This window comes from Echinops telfairi, unplaced genomic scaffold (genome assembly GCF_000313985.2).
Source record: "Echinops telfairi isolate 266 unplaced genomic scaffold, ASM31398v2 ScPeMD7_23;HRSCAF=83, whole genome shotgun sequence".
Taxonomy (NCBI): domain Eukaryota; kingdom Metazoa; phylum Chordata; class Mammalia; order Afrosoricida; family Tenrecidae; genus Echinops; species Echinops telfairi.
Genome location: NW_022103920.1, coordinates 43,186,114 through 43,208,410, shown reverse-complemented (window position 1 = coordinate 43,208,410; position 22,297 = coordinate 43,186,114). Strand labels below are relative to the sequence as shown.

At 49.5% G+C, this 22,297-nt stretch overlaps 1 protein-coding gene and 1 long non-coding RNA gene across 2 annotated transcripts in view; one reads left to right on the top strand and one right to left on the bottom strand.

Annotated features, from left to right (window-relative positions):
• Nucleotides 1–22,297, top strand: part of LOC101639308 (gamma-secretase activating protein) — a 95,488-nt gene that overhangs the window by 65,393 nt on the left and 7,798 nt on the right. Inside the window, exons 20-26 of the mRNA XM_045288948.1 lie at nucleotides 8,371–8,502; nucleotides 9,899–9,957; nucleotides 10,634–10,665; nucleotides 13,397–13,458; nucleotides 14,585–14,680; nucleotides 16,821–16,891; nucleotides 17,392–17,486. Of these exons, the coding sequence (XP_045144883.1) occupies nucleotides 8,371–8,502; nucleotides 9,899–9,957; nucleotides 10,634–10,665; nucleotides 13,397–13,458; nucleotides 14,585–14,680; nucleotides 16,821–16,891; nucleotides 17,392–17,486 (547 nt within the window). The remainder of the gene's footprint in view (nucleotides 1–8,370; nucleotides 8,503–9,898; nucleotides 9,958–10,633; nucleotides 10,666–13,396; nucleotides 13,459–14,584; nucleotides 14,681–16,820; nucleotides 16,892–17,391; nucleotides 17,487–22,297) is intronic.
• On the bottom strand, nucleotides 4,230–6,144 carry LOC123521534. Its single transcript, XR_006679956.1, has 3 exons — nucleotides 5,985–6,144; nucleotides 5,000–5,118; nucleotides 4,230–4,904 (listed from the first exon to the last, which is right to left on the bottom strand). It is a non-coding gene; the product is annotated as an uncharacterized LOC123521534 (long non-coding RNA).

Here is a 22,297-nt window from a genome sequence, read left to right as displayed (position 1 = left end):
CACACACACACACACACACACACACACACACACACACACACACCAATCTTAAAACCACAGAGTATCCTGAGTCAGGATTATCTAATTTCCTTCTGGTTCTGCCAGCAGCCTTTCCCCCAGTGTGACCTGGACTGGCTCTCAACGAGGCTGCAGTCCAGCTTCTTTGCCCCTCCTTCCTCCCCACCGAGCTCGCTCGCTCACTCTCCCTTCCACAGTCTGGTTCCAGACGTGTCTGTGAGCAGAACAGGGAGGTGGGGCCGGGCGGGGTGAGCGGAGAAGAATGCGTGTGCTGTCAAAGAGTGGGGAGCATTGTCCCAGACTTCCCTGAAGCCGCTTTGTGGTTTGGGTCCTGCCTCCCGTTAATTATAGCTTGCTGTGTGCTCGGAAATCTCCCTGTGGGGTGCTTTCTATTCACATTCGAGTCTGGAGGGGGGTCCGGTGGGGAGGGCGGGCAAGGCTGGGGCTGGACCCGGGGGAAAGCCCTGGCCATTTGAGGTCATAGCATGCGCTGGGGTGAGGGAGGGCAGGCGGTGGGGCAGGAGGGGAGTGGTCTGGGTCTGGGTTTGAGGGAGTCCCTTCAAGATGGGCTGGGAGCCGTGTGTCTTGATGACAGGGTGGGCCCGGCCGAGGCCTGCAGAAGCAGTAGGAAGAAGGGAGAGGGCTTTCTGAATCATTGAGAAGGTTCTTCTTCTTCAGAGAGTTGATCTTTGCATTTGATTGTTTCTGCCTCTGCCACTACCCTCGCCACACCCATCATGTATTTCATGAATCAAAACTAATCAGTGAAGAAAGTTTTAGACCATGTCCCCCTCACTCAGTTCGGCAGTTTATATAGCATAGTCTCCCCTCCTGATTGGTCTTTCTCAGAGGTGTGCCGAGCGTACTAGAGATGGCTTCTAGATATTACAAATGATATCATTTCAAGTTTCGGTAATATCAGTCGTGTTGCTACATGGGCTTCTTAATTACAATTCCCAATCACTGGGCAGTATTCACTGGGTGTACTGCTAGGGCTGGCCTTGGCCTTAGGAGAGACTAGTCCTGGGTTTATTTTGAATAGAATCAACCTCCCACCCACACCCCCATCACTCAGCACAGCACTCAACCTTCTGGCACCCAGGACAGCTGGCCTTGAGAGCTCTTCTGTCACCCATCTCTGTTTGCAACACACCATTCACTTTAAGCTTCTGACTTTCCTCTTCTTCCCCCAAGTCCTAGCTCGCTGACTTTGACACAGACCTGCTCCTTCTCCCCAGCCCCAGGGCATGGCGGCATGGCTAGTCTCCCCGTGCTGGCTGCTGGCTGCTGGCTGCTGGCGCTGGCTCCGAACACCCACGATCTGAACCACGAGTCGACTTTTGATCGTACGGTTCCTGCCAGACTCGCAGGGACCCGTCTCTGCCCTGCTGACCACGGTTGCTTCCTTTCTGCTCCAGTAACGAGTTCAGTAACCAACAAAACAGACAACGCATGGCCATCTAATCAATGCCGACTCATAGTGACCGTATAGGACAGGGTAGGCCTGGCCGTAGGGTTTCTGAGCCTGTAACTGTTTACAGGAGTAGAAAGCCCGGTCTTTCCCCTGAGGAGTGACTAGTGGTTTCAAACTGCTGCTCTTGGGGTTAGCAGCCCAACGGGTAACCACTATGTCAAGAGTTCCGTGGGGGAGGGCACCGTGGAAGCCGAATACACGGTCCCCTGGCTCACTCTGCACATCATTTCAGTGCGGAGAGGAGCGCTTTCCCAGTGTTTGACATGTGACTGTGTTAGAGTGGATGGGCCACTTCAGTTAGAAGAGTGTCACTTGAGAAACAAAAATCTCCACTTAACAAATGGATTCCCAGTGTTAAAAAGACAAAAAGTCATATGAAGTAGATTGAAGCAGGCACTTGAGTGAAAAAGGAACATCATAAAAGTGACCCTCTGAAGCATGCTTGTATCCCTTTGTGAAGACGTGGCTTGCCCTGGGGAAGTGGCAGCTCTTCATAAAAGGTGACAAAAGGCGCCCTTGATTTTATCGTCTAAAGCGAACCCATTCAGACTGCCCAGACCGGGAAGCCGCAAGGAGGGAAAGAAGCCAGTTCCTTGCTTCAGTCCAAAGGGAAGCGTTGGACGAACATGCTTGGAGTGGGGAAAGGTTGATTTAAGTATTTAATTCAGACGTCTTTAATGTTTGAATCACTTGTTTCCCAAACCCCCCAACCCACCGCTATCAAGTCAATCAGGCTGTAAATCTTTACAGGGGCCGATTGCCTCACCTTTCTCTGGTGGAGTGGCTGGTGGGGTTGAGCCGCCGACCTTGCAGTAAGGAGGCCAGTGCTTACCAGAGAGCACCACCAGGGCTCATTAATCCCTTGTTTAGAGATAATTCACTACCCCACCCAGAACTCGGGAAGACCAGAGACTTACAGCTCTTCTCACCAGTAGCCATCAGAAGCACACACGTCCCTGCGAATAGGAGATTCCTGCCCGAGCACTTAGGGAAAGCAAGCGTAGGGGAGACCTGAGTGTTTCCGCTCAGACACTTGTTTACTTAGCGATGTTTCTGGGGGGCGGGGGGAGGAGCGTGGAATTGCGGACCAAAATAAACAGGGGTTCAAAGCCGCCGAACCCTCTGAGAAACAAAGATGAGGCTGTCTGCGCATCTAAAGACGCCTAACAGCGGTTCTCAACCTGTGGGTCGCCACCCCTTTGGGGGTCAGACGACCCTTTCACAGGGGCCGCCTAAGGCCATCGGAAAACACATATTTCCGATGGTCTTAGGAACTGAGGCACCGCTCCTCTATGTCTCCCGGTGGGCCCGCCCACATACGAGTACCCAGCGAGAAAACTGTTACCCGTGCTACACCATGCTTCAAGACAAAATTTCATTTATTTGTTATTAGAAATAAATATTTCACAATATGTAAGTACATATTGCTTTTGTGATTAATCACTGTACTTCAGTTATGTTCAATTTGTAACAATGAAAATACATCTTGCATCTCAGATCTTTACATGATGATTCATCACAGTAGCAAAATTACAGTTACGAAGTAGCAACGAAAACAATGTTATGGTTGGGGGTCACCACAGCAAGAGGAGCTGTATGAAAGGGTTGCAGCATTAGGAAGGTTGAGAACCACTGATGTATAACCTCAGACACCTTAAAGAACAGTTCTACCCTGCCCCACTGAGTCAGAATTCACTTCCTGGCAGTGCGTTGGTTTGGGCTGGTTCGTTTAAAAATGTCTAGAAACTGTTTAGCTGGGTAGGCATGAGGCATGAGTATAATGAATCGCTTCTCAACAGAAACTCCCCCAAACTTCACTGTCAATCAAATTAATTGTGTCTCGCAGGGACCCTGTAGGACAGGGTAGATCTGCCCCTTTGTGTTCTGGAGACGAAATCTTTATGGGCGTCCATAGCCTCAGCTTTGTCCTGTGGAGAAGGTGGTGGATTTAAATGGCCAACCTTGCTCAGTTCATGACCTACAACATCACCAGGGTTCCTGCATTTATTACAGTACAAAAGATGCTTCTTTCTCGATCTCTGAGAGACAGTTGGGCATCATCATTTAGTGAAAAGGTTTGCTAGAGCTCAGAAGTATCCACAAAAGCACAGCAGAATAGCCACCAGTTAAAGAATTAAAATTGGTGTGGGAAAGATTGATCGATTTCCTAAATTTCAGTTCCTATGTATATTTTGGGGGACAGTGAGTTCAATGAATTATTCGAACGCATACTTTGCTGTTGATGTTCAGAAGCGTCGCTGCACAGAAATGACCGCCCAGCGGGTGACTCCCTTCTTGGGGAGACGCAGCACTCCCCTCCCAGTGGGTGAAACCGAGGGACAGGCAGAGGATTAAGGAAATTTTCTTTTTGTTCTTTTCCTACCAACCACTTGTTGGGGCTGAGGAAACAGTATTTAACTCCTAGGATTGAGAGGATCGAGTTCTCTTAGTATGGGCTTTTTCAGGGTATATAACAGTTGTGAGATAGAATTGTATGCCCTATTTAGTAATTCCATAAAAAAAATCCACTTCATTAAAAGTAACTAACAGAACTACCCTGCTGTGGCAAAGAAGAGGGTTTTTTGCTAAGCATTGGGGAACCAACCAAACAAAAACCCCAAACTGCCTTCGAGTTGATGTTGACTCATAGGACAGGGTAGAACTGCCCCTGTGAGTTTCTGAGACTGTAACTCTTTATAAGAGTAGAAAGCCCCATCTTCCTCCTGAGGAGGGACTGGTGGATTTGAACTGCTGACCTTTTGGATCACAGCCCAACTTGTTACCACTACACCACTAAGCATAGGAGGAAAGTCCCCTAAGCATAGGAGGAAAAGGAGGGAATTCATTTGGGAACAGGAGACTTTGCATTGGCTGTCCGCAGTCCCCTTAGCAGGCAGGGGAGAGGATCCCGAGCACAGCAGATACTTATGTTCGGATTATCTGAGTTTAGGATGGGGCATCGCTAGTTTTATGGACAACTGTTAACATGTGCACTGTTAACTAAAGATGGGTGGTCCCAGAGGCTCCTCAGAAGAAAAATCAGCTGTAGCCCATCACTCTACTTTGACCACGCCAGGTGGAATCGAGAGGCTGCATGTGTGTGCTGCGCATGTGTTTGTGCTGGAGATCATGGGTTGCAGTCAAGACTGGGCAGGGCGCATGCAAGGGCTCTCTGGAAGAGCCAGATTGTATCGATACTTCAGCTCTACCGGGTGAGCGCTGGCCCAGGGTGAAGGTGCGCTGGCCCAGGGTGAAGGTTCTCTTGGCGTTGGCTTCCCCTCTGCGAGCAGAGGCTGGTGAATCAGCAGTACCAGGACCAGCGCCAGCAGGCCTCTTTGAAATGAAAGGCAGGTGTTTTTCCTTGGCAGGAACGTGCAGATGCGTGCGGGCCACAAAGCCCTTTTTCTTTTCTCTGTGTAAGAGATCATCTTGCAATCTAAGCCGTAACCACGAATTGCTTCCTTAATGAGGAGGAGCCCTTTGATCCTTTCGTTAATTGATACTTACATGATTTAACCGGCATTGGTAATTGCTGTCTGTCCTCCCAAGAGACCAACCGGTGATCTCTGAAGAAGAAACTGGAAATCATTTTTCTGTTCTTTAAAATTCAAAGTTGAAAACGGCCCCTTGTGCAGAAAGAAAAGAAGCTCCTGGGTTATCCCTTATGCATCTGATGACACTAGAAAGCCCGCGGCTGTCAAGTTGATTTTGAATCCAGTTGATTCGGGACTCTGAGAGTTGGACTGTTCTACACAGTGTCCAACAGGACTTCAAACCAGTCCATCCCTCGTGACTCCCTACTGAGATGGACCCCCCTGCCCCAGCCTGACCCATCCAACCCAGTCTCACCCAGTCTGTCCTGACCCATCGCCGCCTCATAGCGATCGTAGCTGGGGTTTCTGAGGCGCCCCATTGTTTGGATAGCAGATAGCGTCAACTGCGCCCAAGGAGCAGCTGTGAATTCGAACCTTCAACCTGGTGTCTGGCAGTTCACTGCTTACCTGGTTACACCAGAACACTGAATCAGATTCTACAGCTTAACAAGATCCCAGGTGATTCTGTTTGTCTGTTTGTTTCTTCACGGCCCTCCCACATGGCTGAGCTGGGGTTTGTAACCCCACCTCGCCTGGCTAGCCCCGCACCTCCCCGTGATTCTTTATGGACACACAAGAATCGCCTGGTGACCCATTCGCAAGATTCACGGATCTACCCGTGACGTAGGCCACTGGTTGTTTTCTCTGTGTTCCCCTCATGTCTGTATACCACGCAGACTACTGAGTTCTTGTGAAAACATTTCTGGGAGTTTGGTTAATGCTTTTAAAAAAATTTTTTTTAACATAATTGTAAGGAGCTGTTTTATTTTAAAACTCAAATTGTTTCCCAGCTCGGTGGTTTCGAACTTTTTCTGGGCCATGGATTCCTTCAAAAATCTGGTGCAAACGCTAACGCTCCCAGGAAAATGTGGTTTAAACGCACACACAATTTTACTTACAGTCAGTGGGTCTGTAGCCCCTTGACAGCCGCCCGTGGACTTGGCCGGAGCTGTACTTTATCTGTCGGCTGTCAGCTGAGAAAAAGGTTCTGAGGAAAGGGATTCTTCCGTGGAGGAAGGAGCAGGGGAAAAGCAGTCTGGGAGAGAGCTTTTCTGAGGAGCCTCTCCAGTGAATGAGTCAGTAGGTCTCTGACATCCGAGTGACCTTTGGCTTGAGAGGGGAGGGCAGAGGATGGGCACCTGCTTCAGGCCTGGAGGGCACGTGTCCTGCGACTGCTGTGAAAAGCAAGGCCAGAAATGCGAGCAAACAAACACACTTACCCAACTTGACCCTGGGCGGTCAGGTGGCCCCACTCGAAATGACCTCATGTATCCGGCCAAGGGCGTTCGCAGCTGAGCTGGCCACTAGATGTCAGCACAACACCATCCGTCGTCTGGGCACGCTTCTCAGCCGGACGCAGGCCCAGGCCAGGAGGGCTGGCGAGAGCGTAGTGCATACTGTCAGTAGCCTATTCCTGCCAAGACGGTTTCCATTATTTTTCTTTTTTCCCAGTGTAAGGAAGGCCAAAGGGGAGACCAAAAAACAGTCAGTGGTCAGGAAAAGCCAAGGCGAGTTAAGGTAGGTTGAGTGGGGACTGAGAGGTGGCTCCAGTCCCCAGTTTCCCCCAAAGATGACACTTCCTTGGACAGAGCATGTCCTGGCTCAGCCAGAGGGATGTCAGCTGAACGGACTTGTCCAGCTTTCAAAACAGCAAGTTCTGACATCATGATAGAACTCATTTTACGGCTAATCCAAGATTCACTTTGAACCCCATAGCCCTGCCGCTTTAAGGAGAATTTTGATAAGGTGATAGATGAACATAATATGTGCAGCCACAGAGAAGAAAGGGGCGGGGAAGGGATGACTTTTATTGAGCACTTAGGCTAAACAATAATACCAGGGAGAGTTCACGCCGAAGTGCTATTATCCAAGGGTATTTTCTGAACTGAGGAATATTCTACGTAGGAACTCTTCTGTCTTGCAGTACAGCCAAGCCAGCTACCACAGGAGGCATTCCGCCACCTGGAATTTTTTATTTTTTTTATTTTAACATTTTATTAGGGGCTCATACAACTGTTATCCCAATCCATACACACATCAATTGTGTAAAGCGCATTTGTACATCATTTCTCAAAACATTTTCTCTCCACTTAACCCCCCAACATTAGGTCCTCATTTTCCCCCTCCCTCCCCGCTCCCCCTCCCTCATGAGCACTTGATAGTTTATAAATGGGTATTTTGTCATATCTTGCCCTGTCCGACGTCTCCCTTCACCTACTTTTTGGTTGTCTGTCCCCCAGGGAGGAGGTGACACACAGTTCCATGTAATCGGTTCCCTCTTTCCTACCCATTCTCCCTTTACCCTCCCTGTTTTGCCACTCACACCACTGGTCCTGTAGGGCTCATCTGCCCTGGATTCCCTGTATTTTCAGTTCCTATCTGTACCAGTGTACCTCCTCTGGTCTAGCCAGACTTGCAAGATAGAATTCGAGTCATGGTAGTGGGAGCTGGGAGGAAACATTTAGGAACTAGAGGAAAGTTGTATTTCTCATCATTGTTACATCGCACCCTGACTGGCTCATCTCCTCCCCAGACCCCTCTGCAAGGGGATCTCCAGTCTGCCGCCTGGAATTTTATGATCACACACTGTATCCCAGCCCCGGTCCGACCACTCTTAAATGCACACATTTCGGCAAGAAAGCATGTGTCATAGACCTGGCTTAGTTGATAACCACGGCTTGCGTCGGTTATATTGTTTTGACAGTAAACATGTATGAAGATGGTTTTCGATTGTCTTTAAATGATGTAAGAGTTCGTTCCCTCGTCTGGGCAGTACAAATAGATCCATCATCGAAAGCCCAAGCTAGACCGCAACTTTTTTCTGTTTTGGAGCACTTGACAACTAGGAACTAGGTGGGGCTAGTCGATGGCACCCTTTAAATGAAGTTTTGCCCAACAGACTTGGAAGGGAATAAGCTCGGAGGAAAGCAAGCCTACCACAATGGGTCCCCCATGTCATGGCCCAACTGACATCCGGTGCGGAAGAAGTTTGTTGACATGCTGGGTCCGCCCGGGCTGCTCTACATAACCGTGGCCCAGGGGGCTGGTTCTGGTTCTGGAAAGTGCGCAGCAAGCAGTTCCCTCGGTTGAAAAGGAGGCTAGAAAGTGGAGTGGAGAAGACAAGGCGCCTTCCGTCTTCTCTCTCTTTTAGAATCTCTGAACGAGGCGTGAAAGTGCAGTGTCGGGAAGTGGACCTGGTTTCTAGCCCGGCTGGGGTGACCCCTGCTGGCGAGTTGGCGTCACCAGGCTAGTTTCTGAAGTTCCCTTGTTTGTTTTCGTCTCTAGCAGGTGCACAGCCTTACGGACGACTGGGCAAAACTGAACCACAGTCTAGACTGTGTCAAGTACGCCAAACCACACCTGCACTATAACAACAGCGTCATCAGGAGAGAGTGGAACAACCTGGTCTCGGAGGAGGTATGTGTGGGGTTAGAACAAAGCGAGCAGTAGGCACTTAGTGTACCGCTGGACCCAGGGGATGTCCTTCGACCAACAACACTCTTCCGCAGCCAGGCCTGGTGACAGTCTTAATGCTGACCTCCACCGGTCTCTCTTCTCCCAAGGAGGAAACTGAGGCAGAAGGGCCACGGTCGTAGTAGGAGTAATTCCTAGGTCTCAGTGTGTTCTTTCGTTACTTGGATCATTAAAACTTGATTTTAACAAACTCTAGGTTCTCACTAGTTGGTGATTTCCAGGGGTCAGGGACAGCCCAGAAGTGATGGGGGTGGGTGGGCCTCTACAGGAGTAGCAGAGGGGGAGCTTTCTTTTTTTAAATTGCTTTATTGGGGGCTCATACAACTCTTATCACAATCCATACATACATCAATTGTGTAAAGCACATTTGTACATTCGTTGCCCCCATCATTCTCAAAACATTTGCTCTCCACTGAAGCCCCTGGTATCAGCTCATTTTTCTTCCCCCGCACTCCCTCATTAACCCTTGATAATTTATAAATTATTATTTTGTCATCTTTCCCTGTCTGATGTCTCCCATCCATCTCCTGTCTGTTGTCCATCCCCCAGGGAGGAGGTTATATGTAGATCCTTGTAATCGGTTCCCCCTTTCCACCCCACCCTCCCTCCACCCTCCTGGTATCGCCACTCTCACCACTGGTCCTGAAGGGATCATCCGCCTTGGATTCCCTGTGTTTCCAGTTCCTATCTGTACCAGTGTACATCCTCTGGTCTAGCCAGATTTGTAAGGTAGAATTGGGATCATGATAGTGGTGGGGAGGAAGCATTTAGGAACTAGAGGAAAGTTGTATGTTTCATCATTGCTACACTGCACCCTGACTGGCACGTCTGTTCCCTGCGACCCTTCCAGTTGCCTACAGATGGGCTTTGGGTCCCCACTCCGCACTCCCCCTCAACACAATGATATGATTTTTTGTTCTCTGATGCCTGATACCTGATCCCAGAAGGGAGGTCTTTGTGGTGATGGGGTAGTTCTTTGTCTCCGTTGTGGTGGTGCTTACAGGAACTCTGCGTGTCTAACAGCACAGTGATACCAAGCCAGTCATGCGCACTGTACCGATGCCGATTTCTTGAGTCTGGCAGCGCTTTAGAATCACATAAAACGTAGCCATCGAGGAAGACGGGTCGAAAGGGGCATGGGCTTTTTTTGAACTATTTTTGATACTTCCTATGAATCATTGCTTCAGAACTTAGAAAACCATTTTAGTTCTAGGTGCTCTGTTCTTCTGAGAAGTATATTTCTTCCATCAGAAGCTTTTAACTCTGTTGCGTTGCATCCTTGTGAAAAGTGCCCCCATGAAACTTTCCGCTGTCTCACGCGCACTTGCTCTCCCCCCAGAACAGGGGGAAAAGAAGGTCCGCCGCCTATGTGAGGAACATTCTCGACAACGCCAACAAGTAAGTATGGGAGAGGCCATGTCTCTCTTTCACGGTCACCTCAGGGCGCCTCTCCCTTTTTTGGGAGCAGCTCACTCTGGCTGTGGGTCCTCCCCAAAATGAGGCTGCCAGCTGAAAGAGGGCAGCCACCCTGGCCTTCAAAGAGGGGAATGAGGGAGGGACACCGTTGGTCGGGGAAGGAGGTTCCTGTGCTGACCCTGACAGACTCCATGCTGTACAAGGATGACTAACGGGCCGAGGAGAACGCTTAGGAACTGGGCACATGTGTGGAGGACTGGCGGAAGGAAAAGCCAGTTTTGAACAGTGGGCTTTGCTCCTGGGCTGGTGAGCTGGCTCTTACTTTGAAAGCCCGGTGTCTGGGGAGATGAGTCATCTCTCAGTGCTGCAAGTGTAGGCCCTGGTCCAACGGGCTCTATTTTCTGTTCCCATTCTTTGCATTAACTGAGGGCTGCAATTGTTGGGGATGATTGCCCTCGTTAGCGCTCAGGAGTTGGAAGACTGTGTAATTGTCGAGGGTAGCTCTTGCCAAGATGATTACAGTTTTGGAGGGTTTAAGGCCCCCACCCCCCACCCTGCTCCGCAGAGGGTATTTTTGTAAGGTGTTGTGAACCCAGTGTTTTTTAAAAGAAGGTTATTATACTTCTTGTGTGAATAACATGGACTAATTTCTTTGTAGGGTGATTTCTAACCTTGAAGCAAGACGTTTGGGTAAGCAAAGAGCTGCCATCCGGCTTCCAGATCTCAGCCGTGTTTTGCTTTGACAGCTGCTCATCCTCCGGCCTCTTGGGGTTGGGGTTGGGGAGGAGGCTCCCTGGCTACACCCTGTCTGTCCCAGGGGCCCACCCGCTCTCTCCAGGGCCGCCTCAGCACCGAGTCCTGCAGGGAGAGCACTCCCCGCATGGGCTGGAGGCATCCGAGTCTGCCTCCTTGTTGCCCTGATCTAATCAGCGTGCCTTCTGGCCAGACCCCCAGAACCTGCTGGGCACTGCGCTTGGCTGGGCCACTTTGGCTCCAGCTGTGGGAGCACACCACAGCTGTTTGTCTTCATTTCCCATCTTTCCTTTTGAGGAAAGCTTGGTCTGGCTTCAGGCTAGAGCCTAAGTACACAGGTGGGGAACTCCCTGGGTAGCAGGGTGGATACCGGGGAAGCACCCGGTGTGGGAGTCACAGCAGGTGCAAGCACCAGTGGGGGCCCTCCTGACCACCACTGGGCACTGGGCGCTTGTGGGCAGGCCATCAATCCATTTTGCATATCGTCCCTCTCGGGGCTGGAGTGGGGAGTTCAGGAGAGTCAAGAGGGTCATGGGTTCGCAGCCAAGAGCAGCCCCGCTTGGGTATGTGAGGCAGCCTGTGTGTGAGGAAGGTGCCACTTCTAACAAGTGACAGGCTACCAGGTTGAACTTCACCCGTGTCTAGGTGACCTTGCTTAGGGAATGCCCAGCTTTGGATTGTCCCCATAAGTGTCTAATTTCATAGGTGTGCCTGATTTCTTTCCAACCCCTTTGTTGTGGCCTTGCCAGCTAAGTTTTATTTAGCGTAGACATTCGGTGGAGACAACCCCCTCTAGGTTGGGTGACTGCAGCGATGGGGACACAAGGCTCTGAGGCTGACACAAGGGCAGGTTCTGTGTCCAGAGACATAGCTACAAAAAACACTGCCCATAGCAACTCATTTTGGCACTCCAGGATGCAGGAGGTGGGCATGCTTGGGCGGGGGGTGGGGGTGGGTGGGATGGGGTTGGAGGGGGGATGGGGGCCTTGGAAGAAAACCTTCCAGGTGGCTCCCATCTGAGGTGGGTCTTGGGACACCACAGGTGAGACTGGGGAGAGGAAATGCAGGCAGTATAGCCCTTCTGTCTTTGGAACTTAGTGTCTTTCACACCTCAGAAAGCTCAGCTTTTACGTCAAGAAAAAAAAAAGTGATTGTTTTTCTATCCCACTTCTGTTTTGTATGGAACCCTGCTGGCATAGGGGTTGAGTTGGGCTGCTAGCTGCAAGGTCAGTAGTTTGAACTGCACCGCCCCCTCCCGCCCCAACCTCTCACCGGAGAAAAAGGCGGCTTTCTGCTCCCTGAAAGAGTGCACATGGTCTTGGAGACCCACAGGGGAGTCCTGCCTGGTCCTGTAGGGATGCCAGGCTTGAGAACTGACTCGATGGTAGTGAGTATTGGGGTGTTTTTTCCCTGTCTTTTGTGGGCCCAATGTTTTAGGAGCATGAGCATCCATTGCTGCACATCCCCCCAGCGGAGCCCCCGAACCACGGGGGCGAGCTCACCTTTCTCCACTCGGGCCAAGGCTCACTGGACAGCCCTGGGGAATGAGGCTCTGCTCCCAAGCCCAGCCCCAGCCCTCGTCACCAGGCCGCCCCTGGAGCTGACGCTCTGCCCTCCAGACAGGCGTGTGAACGTATGACTCGGGGACACCCTGCATGTGTCCGTGGGGGTTTTGCCATGTGGGAAGGGTTGCAGGCTTGGTTGAGTTTTCATTGTGTCTATGCCTCCTGCTCTTACTCACAGCTGCCCCCCAGCCCTGTTGGTGCCCCAGCACAGGCCAGGCCCTCATAATGCACATTTGGAAGCTTTCTCCCTTCCCCTCACGTGCCTGTTTTCTATAAAGAGAGCTGATACTGCCTGAGATGGAACATTCTGGCTGAAATCCAGGGCTGCGGAGCTCAAGTTTTAAATGGTTTCATCTTAAGCTTCAGAGATGGGCGGGCTCCAGATGGGATCTATCCCAAGGGGTCCAAAGGCACCCGCGCCTGCCCAGAAGGAGTCATCAGAACACAGGCCAAGGTGGTCCTGCCTTCTTGACCAGCACTGTGCCCCGGGCATCTGGGAGAGGGAGATGAGGAATGAGTGTGAGGCCAGACCTTAGAGAGACCTGGGTTTACCTGCTCCTTCATCCTTGCTGAAAAAAAGTGAAAGGAACAGGCAAGAAAAAGCCCCAAACTAGTTGTCAGCAAGTTGCTACAGGTCACGCTGTTTCCGGGTGCTGTGGAGTCAGGTCTCAATCCACAGGTGGCTCTGTGCTCCAAGCAGAGAGACCGGAGGAAGGGGCCCGTCAGCTTCTAGGATGGGTGACAAACCCAAGCCCCAAACTCACTGCCACCGAGTCGCTACCAATTCCTGGTGACCCCACAGGGCACAGTAGAACTGCCCCTGGGAGCTGACTCCCAGACTGGAACTCGACAGGAGTGGAAAGCCCCTTCTTTCTCCCACAGAGCGGCTGGTGGGTTTGAACTGCTGGCCTTGTGGACTGCAGCCCAATTTGTAACCACTGCGCCACCAGGGTGACAGTTACCTAAAGGAAAAGTTTACCTTATCAGGGGCGTTTTAAAGCGTTCTCTGTGTTTTAGAGACAGGAAGCACAGACTAATTCCTTTTCCTTCCTGCCCATTTCCCAAGAATTGCCCTGCTAGCCGACTGCTCCATTTTATTTCAGAGCCGAGATTAGCACCCCTCTTCCAGGAGGAAGACCGTCATCAGAGGCTGCTGATGGGGTTGGTAAGTGGTCTGTATGTTCTGTGGATGCCGCCCAACTCTGCTTCCTATCTTTTTTTCCCCCCATTCTTTCAAAAACTATTATATTTTCTACCAGCTGTTAACTCTTATGTGGTAAAAGAACACTTAATGACACAAGAAAATGATTACATAAAAAAAACCCGGATGCAAAACATTAAAATGATGTACACCAAAGAAGAAAATAACCTCTCAAATGTTAATATAGGTTGATAGGCTTATGCATGAGTTTCACTTTCATTCTGACAGTTATTGCAGAAGAGCCGAAGAGCACAAAAAGTGGGCTCTTGTTAATTAAAGGGAAATCAAATCTTTTAAAAGCCTACTCACTTAGCACAGGCTAGAGGCTGAACTCCACGTTGGTCCTGAAGGTCGTGATTTATGTAGGCTTTACACAATGAATAACTTATTTGTGAACATGCTAACAGAAGATACACACGTGTGTGATGTTAGTGGTCCAGTTCTCATGGTCTGTTTATTGGGGTGAAGCTCTCTCAGCCAAGAGGGCCTCTGGATGACCAGAGGGAGGAGGAGAGGGGGAAGGAGGATGAAAGAGCCACTCGGTGTGGGAGGGACGAGAAGGTCAGCCACCGAGGAGGAGACCCTGAGATTAGCCCGAGAGAAAGGGGATCGGAACAGCAAGTCTCTTGGAGATCGCAGAATGAATGTTTGGTTCCATTTGCATGCCAGGGGGCTGCTTGTAGTGTCTAAACCCAGTGTCTTCAGTGTGAAGCGAGAAACTAGACACATTTCCTTTTCACTCCCACCTCTCCTCTGTGAGACCCTCTGTGTTTAGAGCTGGTCCTCTTCCCACCTCAGGGTCTAGTTCACCTGGAGGAGATTGCAACTTTTGGTAGCTCTCAAGTCTCAGCTGCTCCTTCCGGGCTAGTGCGACTTAGAAGTAGTTCCTTTTGAACGAAAACAAATATTGGGACCCCTTGATTTATTCCAGTCAGAGGAGTCTGGAGGGTTTTATGTGGAGGGCTGTGGGATTTTCCTACCAATGTTTTTATGCTGATGAGGACTTATCCATATAAATAGATCTAATTCAAGTCACTTGCAGGTGTGACTGGGTGGGTTTTGACTTCTCCAATCCACGTCCTGTTTTCAGATGGTGTCTGAGCTAAGAGACCACCTTTTGGGTCACCTACAGGGTGTGGACAAGAAGGAACTTGAGCAGATGGTCCTGGACTACATTTCCAAGCTGGTTGGTATTGCCTTTTGTCGTCCTCTCCCCACACCCCATTCTGCGGCTCCAGATCCTCGCTCCCAGTGGTGGTGGTGGTGGTGGTGGGGGGGGGGAGTGAAGCCACCCACATTTCTCAAATTAGGTTCTGAAGGCCTCTCATTCAGACCCACATGTGAGGGTGCATCAAAACATCGATGGGAAAATCCCGTGAACTTGTTTCCATTTTCCCACAATTCCAAGCCCTCTCACCTGTGGGGCTATGCATTGAGGAAGTGGAAGTAAACCAGGAGGCAAAGGGGATTTGGGTTTGAAAAGGTGTCTTTCACTCCTCACTTCAAACCCATGGAAGCGAATCCAGCATGGCCGCCAAACGCTCACGTCTCGCCCTGGCATCTTCCCGCTCGTTATTAAACACAGGCAGGGATTGCTGTACATGGAGGCTGCTGCAGGCATGCGCTAACTGGAACGTCAATTTTTAATTAGCTCCCACAGATCCAAAAGACCAGATGCCAAGCCGAATATATAAACATCGCCATCTGAGAGCGTGTTGGTGTGATTGGTAGCTCATTTGCTTTGTAGCTCCTTATTGAAATGGTGCGATCCAAATGGGTGACACCAGCCCCCGGGTCAGAAGTGATGTGGTGACACTGAGTTTTGAGGCTGTCCTGACTCTTTCCAAAAATATATGGCGTCGAGGCCCAACCCTGTTACAGATGATGAATTGAAAAGAAAATATTCAGATACACCAAAAGAGAAGCAACACTAGTATTTTCTTAAGTATGCAGAAGAGCCAGTATGTAAGCGTTTTTTTGTACTGAATCCTGAAAGATTTGTTAAATGTTAGAAATCGTCCAGACTTAATCTTCCAGTGTTTAATATGAATGTTTCATGCCCTTATTGCAACCATCAGTGCCCATTAGTAAATGAATATATCTTTGGATCTCTGTAAGGTACTTTGCTTTATGAAAAGCCTTCATTATTGAGGAGAGGTTGCTATTCTCTTATATTGATATTTATAACGAGGACATTGAATTTTTCTAAATAGTTTTTCTTCCCAGTAGCCTTGTGCACACTCACTGCCATCGGTCCGGTCGGGCAGGGAGACCTGCCCCTGTGGATTTCTGAGACATTCACTCTCTCGGGAATAAAACCTTATCATTCTCCCTCTGAGCGGTTTGTGGTTTCCAACTGCTGACCTTGCTGTTAACAGCCCCATACATACCCACTGTGCTGCCAGAGCTTGTAGGACTGTGGAGGAGCCCATTTTAGGAATGCATTATCGACCCTCCCTAATCTTGATATGAACTTGCTTTTTTAATCTTTTAACTAATAGCACACAGCTGTTGATTTTTGATCTCACTTTCCTAACTGTTCAGGGACTTCCGTTCAAGCATCATTCTTCCACATTACCAGCACCCAACCCCGTAGGCATGCTAAGTGACATGTACAACAACCCCATTAAGGATTTCCCCTTCATGTCACAGAGGAGGCCACCAAGACGGGGAGAGGCTAGGTGCCCGGTCTAGGTTTCTGTACCGTCAAATGTAGAACCTGACTTTCTCCACAGCCCTTGACCTCCATGCGCTTCTTCCTCTCCATTCTTCTAACTTGCTGTGTTTTCCTAGAGAAAACCAGGACTTCAAACTAGTTCATTTCCGTTTGACCCCTGTTGAGAATTTGTATCGCCACTCCAGATAATATTGCATCAGAATCTACATTTTAACAATATCCCCAGGTGACTCTTAAACCTACTGCAGCTCCCATTAAACTGTGGTTTCTGGGGAGGAAATGCAAATTCTCAGTAGGGAAGTCAAGCTGGAATGAACCAGTTGGGAGCCCTGGAGAAACCCCAGCAGCACTTGACCTTCACGGATGGATGGAGGACCAGCACCACCAGTTGGCCAGCTGGAGCACTCAGCCGAGGCACTCACTGACTCACTGTCCACACAGAGTGTGCTCTGTTAGACGCGGGCACACAGTCAGTTTTTCCATCTCGGACTCCAGGGCCTCAGAACTGACCCCAGGAAGGCTGGGGTGGGTCCTGGCTGCAGCCTCACTGCCCTCTGCCCTGAACGTGCCTATCAGAGCCACAAAGGGATCGCTGCAGGGCACAAGGGACCAGTGCCAGCCGAAATTAACAACTGTCCTTGTCTTGTAGCTGGACCTCATTTGCAGCATCCTCGAAGCCAGTTGGAGGAAACATGAGCTTCATTCCTGGACTCTCCACTTGTACGCGAGTGTTCCTCCCCCTCCCTCTCTCACGGGTTCAGAGGGCCAGCACAGCTCCGGTTCTTACCTCTGTTAGCAGAACCTTTTTCAGGCTTACAGTCCAAAACCGATCTTACCCGCTGCCCAAACCCTTGTATCCCAGTTATACACATAGCCTGTAATGCGGTGCCCAAGACATCCCTGGCATCTAGTTGATGGTGGGGGGAGCAAGCTGAGGTCAGGACTGCTAAGAAGAGGGAGTTGGCATCAACTCAACTCAATGGCAGTGAGTTTGGCTTTCTTTTTCCTTTTGGTTTAACTGACAATCTATGTGCCTACTCTCTGGGTAGACTGTGGGCCCTGGGCTGATGGTTATTGTCATCTTTATGGGGCTTTCTGCAGGGCACAGCATCTCACCGTCTGCACGAAGGCCCCATGCACAGTACAGAGCCACTGCTTAGGGCAGATGGGCGTTCAGCCATGAGCTCCTGGGCTCATCCACTTCTTTGTACCTTTCCCAGTGATAGGCGGGGCAGTGCTGCCGAGTTCGCCGTCTTTCACCTCATGGCCCGGATTTTGGAAGCAACTAACAGTTTATTTTTACCTCTGCCACCCGGTAAGCCTGATTTCTTTTATTCTTTGGAGTACTCTGTTTGCTTGTTTTTTGCTCCTCGTTCACACGTGATCCCTAAACTCCGGCACATCCTAAATGATGAGAGAGGGGCCAGGAGTTGGTCCCTGCTGACTGGATCCCCCCTTGATAAAGCCATTTAGCTATCAACGGACAAAAGCAGTATTTAAATCTAGGCAGTCTGACTCCAAAATATGTTTTTTTAACTTTTTTTCAGTGTTCCTTCTTGAATTTTATATTCTAGTTCACTTAGTTGATGTTGAAATATAGAAACATTTTTTTAAGAGGTTAAGAAAGATTTTATCGAGGCAGGGATAGAACTCTCAGAAGGGAAGGGAGAGCAGAGAAAGGGACGGGGCCCGAGCCCCCAGGCGGTTCCTAGACCCAACGTGTTAGGTCAGGGAACTGGCCGAAACATTTATTATTTATGGGCCCAGAGAATTGTCACAGTCCATCTGAGCTGCTTTATATTTGTTATGTGTTTAGTACAGGTTAGAATCCTTACTAATTCTTCCATCTGTACACCTTATTTTATATTGTCTGTTGGTAAAGTGGTGATGATGTGGGTTACCACAGGGTCAGAGGTTCAAACCCACTAGTCACTCTGAGGGAGAAAGATGAGACTTTCTGTTTCCATCACGATTCACAGCCTTGGGAATCCAAAGAGGCAGTCCTGCCCTACCCCATCGGGTCAATGGCCTTCTTGCCCTTGTGTATCAGTGCCCTTTTTCCTTAAAAGGGTGCCATTCCTTGGATTTGGGACCCACTCTAAATTCAGGGGGATTTTATCTTGAGATTCTTCATTAATTGGATTTGCAACAACCCTATTCCCCACATTCTAAGGTTTCTTGTAGATAAGAGTTTTGGGGTACATTATTCCATGGCCAAATCTGCTACAAAACATTTCTTAAAACACAAGGATTTCACTTTGATGACTAAAGTGTGCCTGACCCAAGCCAGGTGATTTTCAATCTCTGAATATATTGGACAATGAATAGGGCAGACTGAGAAATTGATGCCTTTGCATTTTGGTGTTGGCAAAGAATATTGACTATTCCATGAACCTTGAGAAGAATAAACTTCTGACTCAGAACAAGTACAGCCAGAATGCTCCTTAGAAGCGAGGATGCCAAGACTTTGTCTTCTATGCTTTGGGCACGTGATTGGGAATGACCAGTCCCTGGAGCAGGACGACGTGCTTGGTAAAGTAGAGGGCGGGGGAAAGAGGAAGGCTCTCAGTGAGGTGGATTGGCACAGCAACGGCCTTGATAGGCATAAACCTGCCAACGGTTGTGAAGATGGCAGCCGACCAGACAGTGCTTTGGTTCTGCCATGCGTCGGGCTGCTCTGATGCGCAGTGGGGCTCCATGACACCTGCCGACAGCATTAACCATTTCACCCTCCGCACCTCATGGGACATGGAAATCGCAGTGCTGAGGTGAGCAGCACTGGATGGTTTGTGTGGATGTATGTGTGCTGAAGTACAGGGTACTTATGCAAGGTGTGGATGTGCAAGGATACTTGTTTACCATGTGACTACTACTCAAACTATCGGTCTGTTTGGGTTCCAAGTGTCAAAATTTGTAACCAGTGTTGAGCTGGAGCTTGTGTTGTTTATAAGGAGACCAGGCATGCTGGAAGAGGAGCACTTTTCCTGTGGTTGCGTGGGAAAGCGTTCTCATTCAGCACCCATGCCCGTTTTTAGATAATTAGCTTTGGTGCTCAAAGTTGACATGCAGAAAGAGGCGAAGAAGGGGCTGCTGAATTTTGAACTGTGTCTTACTGGCTAGAGGACAGGGGTCCCCCTAGGACACAGACACGGAGCTAGAGAAGGAATTTCGAATCCAGAAACTCTCTGAAACCCATGTGGTGGAGTCAATTTGGACTCACAGTGAACATAAAGACCAGAGTGGAGCTGCCTTATGGTAGGTACATAATCTGTTGTCAATTTGAGACTTACGAGTGAAGGGATAGAGTTTAGCCTGTCAATCAGGTCAGAGCTTGATGACCTCATGTGGAGGTGCTAAGAAGATAAATCACTCATTGGAGGCGAGGCACAGACTCACTCCCTGGGAGACACTGCAGTTGACAAGACACATGGAGCTACGCTAGTGCCCTGACCTGGAGGAGCCATGTGGAGACCGCTGCCACCGCTGAGATGCTTACAACGCCACTGGATCCACAAGACTTCCCACCCACTGGCCTGTGATCTTCCTGCATTCGGCGTCACTGCATGTGTTTCGTGGGTCTGAAGAGGACTTTATAGATCAATCTCGGACAAATGGCTAATATTGGACTTATGGACTTGATCTGGACTGGGCTGGGATGTTTTCTTAATGTACAATTACTCTTTATATAAAGCTCTTTCTTATACACATACGAGTCTCCCTGGATTTGTTTCTCTAGTCTGCCTGGACTAACACATGCCCCATACGATTCCCAGACCGACCTTTCGGAAAGCAGTCTGCCACGTCTGTCTCTGGTGGCGTGGCTGGTTGGCTTGAACTTCTGACCTCTTTGTTAGCAGATAGGCACTTAAGCACTGTGCCACCAGGGCTCCTTAGAGAGTCTATATGATCAATAATAGAAACTTCAGAAACAATTTTATAACTTTCCTTAATCCTTTCTCTTTTGTGGGTTCAACCTGTTTATGGAATGACCTATGCCCTGGCATGGGAGTTGGCATAGAAGAGGGCATGGCCATGTCCCCAGCCAGTGAAACCTCCCCTCCTGCCCCACACAGTGACAGGAAAAGGCACGGTACACCCACACATGACACCAAGCTGGCCTGATGGGTGGGGGTTAGTAGGCAGGGCCCATAAATTATAATGAGTGGGGAGGGGCCATAAACCTCAGGGACCATCCTGGCTCTTTGGAGTCCTTTTGGCCCTACCCTTCCCCTGTCCCCCAACAGCTTACGTGGGTGAGCAGCCCAGAGAGGGTAGGCTGCCTCAGCCTCCCATCATGCCCCCTGGTCCCCAGGAGGCCCATTCCTGGGGAGGGCCTTGAGTTGGGGGATCCAGAAAGGTGTGTGGATTTTCCTCCTCCTAGGACCCCCCATCACAGCCTGGAACCCCTACTTAGCACCCACCATGTGTAACCCCTTGCCCACCCCAGAAAGAGGGGCTGGCAGTCTCTTGGAGGGCCTTGGGGCCAGTCCCTGCCACCTAGCTTGTTTTCAGACAAGAACTGGGGCTAAAAATAGACTTTAGAGGTAGGAGTTGGGCTGGTGTGGGGAAGGAGGGAGCAGAAGACCCTGGGGACAGATTCCTTAAGGCAAGTCTTAGACTGCTAGTTAGCTAATAACATCACTGGGCCTTGGACTTGGGGAAACTAGTAGACTCCTCTCATTGTCAGCCCATGAACAAGTGCTTGCAGGCAGAGCTTAAACTTTATTTGACCCTTGGTGTTGCCAGAGTTGAGGATTGTCCCACTGCTTATGATTCATCTGCTCAGAGAAAGAACTTCCCTAATTTTGCTGAATCCAGGCCCTCCTCCTCGGGCATCATTCCTCTGTCATGTAAACTCCTAGCCTGGTGCTGGTGATTTTTCGCTGTCACGCTCCATCCACAGCCAACAGCTGCCAAGGCGCGTGACTGTCTTCTCCGATCCTTCTTCCTTTCCCTTCCCTTCCCCTGCGATCCTTTCTTGGTCTGTTGCCATATTGATATTCCAAAAGCAAGGCTCAAATTGTTTCTCTGTGTTCCGCCCCAAACCCTTTAGTGCCTCCCCAAAGTCGTCTACATTAAATAGTAAATTCTTTGCTGTCATTCTATAATCTCTTAAACAAGACGATGACCTCAACCCATCACATGTTGTTACAATACCCCACACTTTCTTCCTGGAATTGACAACATGTTAGGAGTAAATATTTAGCCCGTCATTGTTGGATGGCCTGTCCCCCCGCAGGCTGTAAGGGACATGGCAGCAGTCGCTGCCTGGTTTGCTCAGTGTTCTCACACCTGGTCGGTGCCCAAGGAGTCAGTAGCCAAGTGGGTTACACATTGGGCTGCTAACCACAAGGTCAGCAGTTAGAATCCACCAGCTGCTCCTCGGGAGAAAGAGAGACTTTCTGCTCCTGTGAGCAGTGACGTTTGAGCAGCCCTGGGTCTGGATCTGGATCCAGAGAACTGGGTTGTTTTTATTTTTAATGTGTGCCATACCTTCTCACTATTGTGGACTCCACAACCGGTGGTGGAGGCAGGATTGTGTTATGGTGAAAAAGCCCAGGCAAAAGTCTGAGATCTTGAATTCAAATGACAACTCAGCTACAACTACTACTACTACTTACTAGTTACACAGCTTTGGACACGTTTATTAGCTTCTGTGTGTCTTGATTCCCCATCTACACGATGGGAAGTTATTTGTTCCCGCCTTATAATATAGTGCAAGATGGACTTTCAACTCTCTTAAAGAGTTACGATGGCAATGATCAATGTAGAACACCCCCTCCCCCACCCTGAGGGGGGACGAACAACAGAAATGTAGGTGAAGGGAGATAGTGGATGGTGTCAGATATGAAAATAACAATTATTTATAATTTATCAAGGGTGCGTGAGGGAGGGAGGGGAAAAAGAGGAGCTGATAGCAAGGGCTCAAGTAGAAAGAAAATGCTTTGCAAATGATAATGGCAACATGCGCAAATGTGCTTGATACAACTGATGTGTCGATTGTTTTTTTTTTGTGTGTGTGTGTGTGTGTGTAAAGCGCATTTGTACATTCATTGCCCTCATCATTCTCAAAATATTTTCTCTCCACTTAAACCCCCAGCATTAGGTCCTCATTTTTCCCCTCCC